Consider the following 10,098-nt stretch of genomic DNA (forward strand, 5'->3'; position numbering starts at 1 on the left):
TCTTTTCATCACTCATTTTCGTCTCCTCGGGCTTAAGAGATATTTTAGTACAAACAAACTCATTGCAAAACGTCTACCATTGCATATATAGAGCCGCCAAAATTGCCATTGCACAAGTTCGCACTATAAGAAGCTCGGGCAATTACTATCAAACGAGCTTGCAACGACCCAACGACCAAGGATAAAAGATATATTGCTAAATCCATATGGCCTCCCGTTTCGCATCACGGCCTGTCCTCAGGCAACTGGCCTATGCTTCCATATTCGCAGCCACAGGAACCATCGCGGTCTACACGATCACATCCTACTCCAACGGCCCGGGAAGGTCCAGAATCCAAAACGGATCGCTCTTGCCAAGGGACATACCTTCAAGATTCCCTCGAGTAAAGTCGAGGGATAAACAGATATCCGACCTCAGACGCAGTACAAATGACAACCTCCAAAAGAGTACACGAAGAGTTTCAAATGCGCACCATGAAGGAACAGGGGAGAAGGAAGATGAGAGCGTATACGACCTTCTCGTAATTGGTGCAGGAGCTACAGGGGCAGGCATTGCCCTGGATGCCGCAACACGCGGGTTGAAAGTAGCCCTCGTCGAGAGAGATGACTTCAGCAGCGGCACCAGCAGCAAAAGCACAAAACTCGTCCATGGAGGAGTTCGATATCTCGAAAAGGCCATTTTGAACCTGGACTACAACCAATACAAGTTGGTGAAGGAGGCGCTGCACGAACGAAAATACTTCCTCGATATCGCCCCGCATCTCTCGACGTGGTTGCCCACTCTGCTACCCATTCGCGCATGGTGGCAGGCCCCATATCTTTGGGCGGGAACGAAGATGTACGACCTGCTTGCCGGCCACCAGGGTTCGCCAGAAGGGTCGTATTTTATGACGAAGAATAGAGCCATTGGCGCGTTTCCAACGCTCAATCCCGATGGGATTGTTGGGGCGCTATGCTACTATGATGGCCAACATAATGATTCGAGAATGAACGTTTCGCTCGCTATGACCGCCGCGCTGTATGGTGCTACCGTGGTTAATCATATGGAAGTCACTGGCCTGGAGAAGGATGCCAGTGGGAAACTGTGCGGGGCGCGGGTTCGAGATACCCTTTGCGAAAGTAAAGGTAATAATCAGGAATTTACCGTACGTGCGAAGGGCATAATCAATGCAACTGGGCCATTTTCAGATGCCATTCAGAAGATGGATGAACCAACGAAAAGGAACATAGTGGCACCTAGTAGTGGTGTCCATATAGTTCTCCCTGGATGGCTTGGGCCTCAGAAATTCGGCCTCGTCGACCCTTCGTCGGATGGGCGGGTGATTTTCCTCTTACCGTGGGAAGGAAATCTGATTGCCGGAACGACGGATAAACCCTGCGAAGTAGAGAAATCGCCCATCCCCAGGAGTAAGGATATCGACTGGATATTGAATGAGGTTCGGAAACAGCTAGCTCCGGAGATCGATCTGCGCCGTTCTGACGTATTGTCTGCGTGGTGCGGTATACGGCCGCTGGTCCTGGATCCGAACTCAAAGAATACGGAATCTCTTGTACGCAGTCACTTAGTCACAGTCTCAAAATCTGGCCTGCTCACCTGCGCTGGTGGCAAATGGACCACCTATCGTGAAATGGCTGAGGATGCGGTCAACAAGGCCATCGTGGAATTCCAACTGAAACCACAAGGACACCGTCTCCACCCTGATATCAGCGGCACTGGCGCTGACAGGACTACGCCCCTCCTGGATGGCTCTTGCCAAACGCACACAGTGCCGGTCATTGGCGCGCACGGATATCACAAAACCTTATACATCGATCTCATCAAGACATTCAACTTTGACGCAGAAGTCGCACTGCACCTGGCACATTCATACGGCGACCGCGCCTGGGAAGTCGCCTCGATATCCTCATCCGCATCTTCTGCTTCCTCCTCCACCCCAGGAACTCCCACTCTTTCACCCGCCTCTCACGAACGCCTCTCGCCATCCTATCCATATCTCAAAGCTGAAGTCAAAATGCCGCTGTCAAAAAATGAGTAAGGCCATGACAGCAAGCAGACAATCCTCGCGCGGGCGCACCCGCCCTGGCCTTTCTGGACACCAAACGCCGGCCCTGCAAAGCGCTGCCAGGTGTAATTGACCCTCATGGCTGATGAACTGAAATGGAGCCGCGCAAGACGGGAGAGCGAGTGGACCGAAACGGTCCACTTTCTGGCAACGATGGGGCTACCTGTGGATATGATGAGTGTCACGCGGGAACAGGTTGTGGCTGGCAAAGTATCTGCGACGATTGGTGGTGGTGGGAATTCTGTGGTGGGCGGCGCGCGGGCGAAGGGTGAGTAGAGAACAAAATACTCTCTTTTATACGTTGTTTCCCTCGCGATATCGTAAAAGGAAAAGAAAAATATTCCCCTCTCTGCTCGCTTTTGCTGATTATTATTTCTGAGTGTGTTGGGCAGAACTGCAAAAATCATCCCCTCCAACTAATGGCTCGATCAAGATTAGTATGAGCCAAGAGGGGAAGCAAGAACGAACGAACGGAAAAGAAACAGACAAGTGGTAGAAGGGGAAGGGGGAAACAAGAATATGTACCGAGTATAGTATCCATACCCTCGCCTAAATAGGCCATTATTTGATATTTTGAAGTCTTTATAATTAAGGTGCATAGCGAAGCAAGCGTGGCATTTTTGTTTTGAACCATAGTGGAATTAGCGATAGGACATAGAAGGAAAAAAGAGGGTGAAGATAATCAATAATATAATGGAGTTGTCGTCAAATTGGGATCTATCTCAGTCCCTGGCGTTCTGTGTTAGAGGGTATATACTTTCTTCATTAGACTCTTTAGTAGAGAAGGGCACATCCGGTGAGCAACCGTAGGAAAAGAATCCGTGGCAGATATGAATGTCACACCGTGATCTAGGAAGGAAAAGAGAATAAATAGGAGAAAGGAAAGGAAATGTATGAAGGGGTTAACGAAATAAATGCAAAAAAAGAAAAAAAAAATGGCGCAATGATGAAAATATTCTCCCCTCCCAAATCCGACATCCTAAAAGAACAGCAAGAAAAGTAAACTCCCTAGTAGTAAACAGACTTAACTGTATGTTAAGCAAGATAAATTTCAACAACGAGCAGCGTTATATATATACACCCCCCATCCAAAAGTAAAAAATAAAAATAAAATAAAATAAGAATTGGTTGGGTCTCACATAGTACAATATATTCTCTGCAGGGGTAGCGGAGGGCGATAACGAACAAAAGGCGGGGCAATGCACTCAAATAACAACATCCTTTATCCAGCCATATCGACATCCTTCCTCTCAACGGCGGATTCTCCGAACTCATTGTTTTCGCGCGCATCGTCGGGCCTTGAAACATCCGCAACAACGCTCTGGCCATTCTCCGTCGGCAGGGAGTCGTGGTTGCGAGCAGCAGTGTCATTGCCCGGGTTGTCTAAACTGGCTTCTAGGCTGCTAAGCAGATCAATTTCACCGTCTTCGAAAAGGATGGGCACGCTGTGTGGTTCAGGACGTGTCGATGTTGAGGCTAAGGCCGGGTGGGAATTTTCTTGCGGTGGAGAGTGTTTAGTGATTTCGGGCTTAACCCCGTTGGAGGGGATATAGGGATATTCTTGGGGGTTTGAAGCGCCGTTTTGGTTGTTTGCTAGTGATTCTGCGTCGTCACCCGAGGGTTCGGATGGTTTGGACACTTGGTCAGCGTCCTTGTTTGCATCAGACAAAGAGGTTCCGGCAGATGGTGGGACTGGGGTTAGAGAAGGGGTTTCAGTGGGGACGGGTGGTGGGGGCTGTTGTTCGGGTTTTGGAGATAGCCCCTCTCGCGGCGGCTCTGCTATATGACTTGTGGAGGGAGCCGTCGCAAGTGGGAGATCTGGTGAACTAGGCATATCTCTTGCTGGAATTGAAGCACCCTTGTGTTGTTCCTGTTCTGGGGATAAAGCGTGATCGCGCATATCCAGTATGAGTTCTTCTTTCTCAGGAACTGTTGAGACACCTCCTTGGCCCTCTTGTTCAGGTTTAATAATGGTTTCCGGGGATTTTGATTCTGGGCAAGATTCTCGTCTCTCATCACTCTCTTCGTCCTCCGTTTCCTCATCCCCTTCCTCGTCTTCTTCGTATAATATTTGTGAAGCAGTCGAACTGCCATCCTGTGTTGTACCCGACATCATCACATCCCCAGGGGCTTGAGAAGCATCAGTATCGCCGAGAGCAGTATCTGCAGTTTCCCCCTCGCCAGATGCAAACATCACTTTCTTCCGGCTACCATTTTCAATATCAGATGCCTTTCTTTTTGATGGAGGATCTTGCTTTTCCATTGGCGCGACCATGCTAGAATCTGGCTCTGCGACAAGGCCCCTTGGATCTCCCACTCCAATTCCTTCAGCATTAGTTCCTGGAACAGGCGGCGTTGCAACAACAGCCACATCGCTATTTCCAGGGACGACCTCAGCATTTTCTGTAATTTCCCCCTCAACTTTATGACCTTCAGGCACCCAGGCTTCGTATATCGAGGTTTTTCCCGTTATAGGATCAATCTTCTTGAACTTGGTTTTCTTCATTGGCGGCTTAGGTTCTGGCTGTACTTCAGCCGTGCCATTTAATGCAGTTGACCCATACAGTGATGACAATCCTGGTCTCCTTTTCGCGAGAAACTCTGCTTCAGGTGGCTCCATATGTCGCGGTGCTAATGTCCATTTTCCGGCAGTAAATGTACGTTCAAAGGGAGGCGCCGCAGTAGGCTCATCGGAGTCTTTGGTCTCCTTTTCGTCACCCTCAACCTCAGGAGGCGCTGGTCGAATATACTTGCATCCGGCTCTGGCAGCGCGTAATAATGCCCGACTCATTGGTGTTAATAGGTGACTGTCTCTGGGCATCGGTAATTCGGGCAACGCCTGTGGTCCTCCTAATCTCGTATCTGGTTGTTCAGTTTTCGGGGTTTGGTAAATCACGACTGGTTGCCGAACCCAACGCCGGACAGGGAAGCCTTCGAAGACATCGTGATCGACCTGTCCCGTTCTCGTCCTATTGGGGACGGTTTCCGCAAGTGCTTGCGACCGACGAGAGGATCGGAACTATAACAGCATTTTGTCAACAGAGAGAAGCGTGGGTTAGTACGCCGGGTTACTGCCTGATGCGGCGCTCAAAATAGGATATTTCACTAACACAGTGTTATGGGATGGAAATGTACACGTACCGAAGGCATTGAGATTAAAATGGAGATTCGCCGGTTCAGACTCCGCTCCAGAGCTTAGATTTCTGTATGCCGGGCGTCAGACTGGTTATACTGCTATCATTTCCACCAGGCATCAATCCGTCGTGTGAATATGGTATCGGGGCTGGCGCATCTTCAGTGCAATCGGTCAAAGGGCGCTAAAAAGCAATATAATCACGTGATGAAAACTTACTCCCTGGATGGATTTTTCAACGATGGAGCAAAGAGGAGCCGCGGAATGAAGATTGGTAATATGTCATTATTTCTTTTCGCGCATCGGATGTAGGATTCCATGGGTATATATTGATTCTATTTTTGTGGGGTAATCCACTGCCGGTATCGCAAATATCAGAGCTGAGAATAGCCGCCAGAAGGCCGAAATCGCCTATACAAGGAAAAAGAACTACGAAATAACAAATAAAAATGGGAAACAAATATTATATATGTACAAGTACACAGGGCTATTCCCCAACCCTGAGGTTGAGGAGTCCCATCGAATCCCAAGCCCGACCAGACGCTCAATCCCAACTGGAGAGCTACTGTTCAGCATGCGAACCTGACTAACGTAGGTTGGACCATATGCTTACCCTGTATCTTTCTGTCGCACAATGCTGCCCGCATTCCCGGATTCTTTGCCCTAAAAAATACGAAGATTTTAGCGACTGCTAGTTCCTCTCTCCTTTCAAAGCACGGGAAATAGAATGCTATGTAACATACCGTAGCTCCTCCTTCGACAACTAATTTGTCTAGTTGGTAGAATTGGCTTATGACGGTTTGTCTCTGAGGTAATACGAGGAATAATTAGTACATTTCTTTCTTGTAATTTCGAGGGCAACAGCAATGTCCGGAACAGCATGTGCAGCGGCGGGGGAGCCAACCTTCATCATGCGCAAATCCTGCAATCCTTTTTGCATCAATTCCTGTATTTCCCGTTCCCCAGTCACATGTTGGTGTTCCCGAAACGCATCTATCGTTCTTCTCCGCGCATATTCTCGAAAATTGTATGCAGCAAAATGGCGTGATTGACGGAGGAGTGACCGGAACTAGTGACATGTTTATGGTTAACGTAAACGTCGACAAAATATGAGAATATTGATATAAAATGTAACATGAACTGAGGAAAGAAATGGACCGTGCGATTAGAAGCCAACTGAGTGTCTTACCAACGAACGAGCCTGAAAGGCTGAATTCGACTGAGCGACAACAGACATGATAGCAGGAGTTTATAGATAGATATAAGCTGAAGAATTCGTCTCTCCCTCTTTGTCTCGCTTCGCACAGTGATCCTCCGGAGTGTGGGGCCGAACGCAGGATATTCGGCGTGGCCGAGTATAAGAGTCCGCAGCGAGTGATTTCAGATCCTCTTCCGATTAAAGCCGCTGGAGTACTTTAATTCTATATCTGCACGGCGTACCTGTGGTAACAACAGTAACAACGATAGCGCATGGGGATAGCGTTCAATGTACGGAGTAACAGCGGACGGATTCGAGGTTTTGACTTCCGCTTGGCGTGACCTTCGCAGAGGGTCAACTAACAAAAACACAATCGTAATCTGACAGAGGGGCAAATTAAACAAATGTTAATAGCGGAAATCAAACGAAACCCTGAGTGTAATTAGGCAGAGTCGTTTCGTTCTGTCGGCAAACAATACCCCGGATGCCTGGGAAGAAAGGTGCTGGGTTTGGTCTCGATGACGCTAGCCCAAAACATTTTTCGGGTTTAGCCCCAGCTGAATGTCCGCATCCGTGAGCTCACAACATATCTACCTTTGCACGCTCTCTTCTAATGCTACTTTTATCATGGTCCAGGAAATTATGGATCAATTGCCCACGCCACCCGCAACCCCAGCTGACGGAGCGGGTTCCAGCGAGGTATCATCACCAACAGAAAAATCGCTGGTGGAGCTTTCGCAAGAGCTGGATAGCGTTTTAGAACGCTATCTCAACCTGTTAGATCAACAACAGCGACTGCAGCAGGAGATTGGTCGAGAATTCTCTTCCGTATGGCTTCCAACTTCCCATTCATTTTATGTCGGGAAATAGAAAACCAAAATTCTAAGAGATTGGTTCGCTGTAGGGGTTGTTGTCGCTTGCGTGCGCGAATAAATCTTCGCCCTCCCGGCCGGCCGCATGGCGAAGATGACTACGATGAGAGGATGAAGGCGATAAGGAAACTGTATGCTTTCCCGTTGCAAATATCATCTCATCTTGTCGGGGTGGCAGTTGCTTCGAAACATACACGTATTCATTATCACGGGCAGCAAGCGAAGGCTAATTTAATCCAAACATTACACCCACAGAACAATCAACCCGCTTTCAACCATTCCTACCCAAGTGAAACCCACTATTTTAAGCTCAAACAATAATAAAAGCAGTCCATCATTCACCGTCGAAAGCGTATCGCTATCACCTCCTGACGCAATAGAACCGAAAGATGTCACTGAGGACGAAAATGAAGGGACAAATTCCAAAGCATCCCCTCGAAGCTTTGATCCAGACGAGCTGAATATTTCCAAAGAGTTTGAAAAGTCAAGAGCTAACGGGAAGCGGTCCAATCCAATTAACTGGTTTGGAATACTCGTTCCCCCAGCTTTACGAATCGCGCAACAATCATTTTGTACGGCCGTCGACGGGCCAATTCCCTTATTGGCTACTGTGATTACTGAAATGCGCGGAGTTGAGAGGGATATAGAGGTATTGAGAGGCATGTTAGCCGCTGCAACGGTCGACAATGATGGAAACGAAAAATAGGAAACAATAGAGGTAAACACAACGGGTTTTTTTTTTTTTTTTTTTTTTTTTTTTTTTTTTTTTTTGGTTGGAAATGTATATTTATATTTTCATTAGACTCCCCAGGAAATTTTGTATCCTTGTGCCTCTCCCAGGTGGGTCTCATTAAATATAATGTTAGTTTGGCGGCATTGTTGATGATCTAGTTGCCTTGGGATGATCTATGGGATTCTATCATGATGCTTTGAAAAATCGATGCATAAATCTGGAGTAAGTGAAATGGACCTTTCCGCGTGCTCAGGCGTAGTGAGGTCTAATCACAATGACCTAGGGTTCCTTTTAAATGCAAAGCTTAGCGAATTAACACCCCTTAACAACCTCACAACGCGAAGCCCCACTGCTCCCCACCCCCACCATCCCTCAGGTACATACAATGACCAATAAGTCCACTCGAACCTTTTCCGCCGGTCAGTGGCGGGAGACGCTCCAACAGGCAGATTCAAGAGACATCAGCTGACTCACAGATTTTATATCAAGTGCCCTTAGATCATATTTAGTAATACTACATGGCAAAGGCTGATGGTGTCTCTGATTGATCAGTCCCTATGTATTGACTTTGCCGCATTATATTTTCAGATTCCTCTTGTTATGGTTCGCTTCAATCTGACATTTTGTTCTCACCAGTGTTGGTAGTTATGAAAGCGGATATGCGCGCGGGTGTCAAATAGGGGGAACAAAGGGTGTTCGCAATTGGAAGCGTCGGCATTATGTATCGTTGGCATACTGCAAAGTTCGCACATTGCTACAGTGGGAGGCAGATTCTTTAACAGTCGGATAGAGAACGTTAGTCGGGCGAACGAGTCAACGTTAAAGCTCTGTATCACTAGAGTAAAAATCTATATCCGTGTTCAAGCGCACACAAAACACGCAGTTCGATAGAAAGATTGAAAATGTATTAACTCCAGAGGTGGGCTATTTATAGCTAGTTATCCACCCGAGAGCAACTCTAATTTAGAATTTACACAAAATAAAACTTATTGTGACTTCAAACCAATCCAGTCGATTATGCAGCGGATATTTATCAAGGTCATCTTGAGGGGATCCCAAGAACTGCAGAATACCGCGATAAAAAAAATTGGTTAGAGATGCGGTGCGATTGAAACTGACGATTCCGCTGGATCTTGAGCAGCAAGGCCAAGTACAAAACATAAGAGGTTTTAAACTCTGGCACTAGAGAACTTTATCTTATCATCGGCCATCCCGAGAGCCGGAACCAAGAGCTAACTCTATTCCGTACCTCATCATCAAGTGCCAATCTAAGTTTCCCGTGCAAAAGATTCTAGAGAGAAGACAGATTCCGAAATCGTGACGCAAGGTCTCTAGAGTATAAACAGTTTTGGAACGCCGGAGGCTGTTCTCAATAAATACCAAAAGAATCTGAGGATAGTTTTGAACTGATCTTGTTTGTTTGACTCTGGGAAAACATAGACACGACACACTTAAGATTATTCGGCTTCCATTTCTATTTCCGTACTATTTCTTTTCCCTTCTCTCTCTCTCTCTCTCTCTCTCTCTCTCTCTCTTTCTTTTTTGTGAACCGTAGCCACGCCGAGATAACAGAGAAAATTCGAGGACCAGAACACATGTCTTTCAAAGCTGAACATCTCATCCTCATCTGATAGGCTTACAGAGGATACATATGCGTAAACGAAATGTTGTGTTCTCAGCTCGTTAGCCTCTTCCTAAGCTTGCATAGTGCATGCACATAGGCACCCACACAATTAACTTCTCTGTCACTGCCATCGACATTGAGAATAAGAGAGAAATGCCATATGAACCAGAAATATTTGGAAAGTATAGTTAAATAGAGGAGTCCCAAACCATCACTGATTTTCACACAAGTATCGCTCTCCTAAATAGCAGCTACTACTGAAAAGCATTAAAGTATACGGTTGACTATTACATCTTCAAGCTATCCTTTGAATGCATACATCAATAACTAGTGGATAATTTTGTTTACTCTTATTTCTTTTGCTTCTTTGATTTTTTTTTTTTTTTTTTTTTTTTTTTTTTTTTTTTTTGGGTTTTTTTTTTGGCCCCACTAATGGGGAGCAAAATGCGGGGAGAAACCAGGGATGCCGTTAACA

At 46.7% G+C, this 10,098-nt stretch overlaps 2 protein-coding genes across 2 annotated transcripts; one reads left to right on the forward strand and one right to left on the reverse strand.

The window, feature by feature from the left end:
- Positions 1 to 206: 206 nt before the first annotated feature.
- HCAG_01207 (hypothetical protein) lies at positions 207 to 2,559 on the forward strand (the record flags this gene model as incomplete). The annotated part of the gene is made up of 3 exons (XM_001544110.1): positions 207 to 2,032; positions 2,165 to 2,331; positions 2,456 to 2,559. 3 exons carry the CDS (start codon positions 207 to 209, stop codon positions 2,557 to 2,559), a joined length of 2,097 nt encoding a protein of 698 aa, XP_001544160.1.
- Positions 2,560 to 3,285: 726 nt separating this feature from the next.
- HCAG_01208 (predicted protein) lies at positions 3,286 to 5,213 on the reverse strand (the record flags this gene model as incomplete). The annotated part of the gene is made up of 2 exons (XM_001544111.1): positions 3,286 to 5,082; positions 5,205 to 5,213. The coding sequence occupies 2 exons, from the start codon at positions 5,211 to 5,213 to the stop codon at positions 3,286 to 3,288; spliced, it is 1,806 nt and encodes a 601-aa protein (XP_001544161.1).
- Between the last annotated feature and the right edge of the window lie 4,885 nt (positions 5,214 to 10,098).

This window comes from Histoplasma capsulatum, genomic scaffold (assembly GCF_000149585.1).
Source record: "Histoplasma capsulatum NAm1 scaffold_1 genomic scaffold, whole genome shotgun sequence".
In the NCBI taxonomy this organism is placed as follows: Eukaryota; Fungi; Ascomycota; class Eurotiomycetes; order Onygenales; family Ajellomycetaceae; genus Histoplasma; species Histoplasma mississippiense.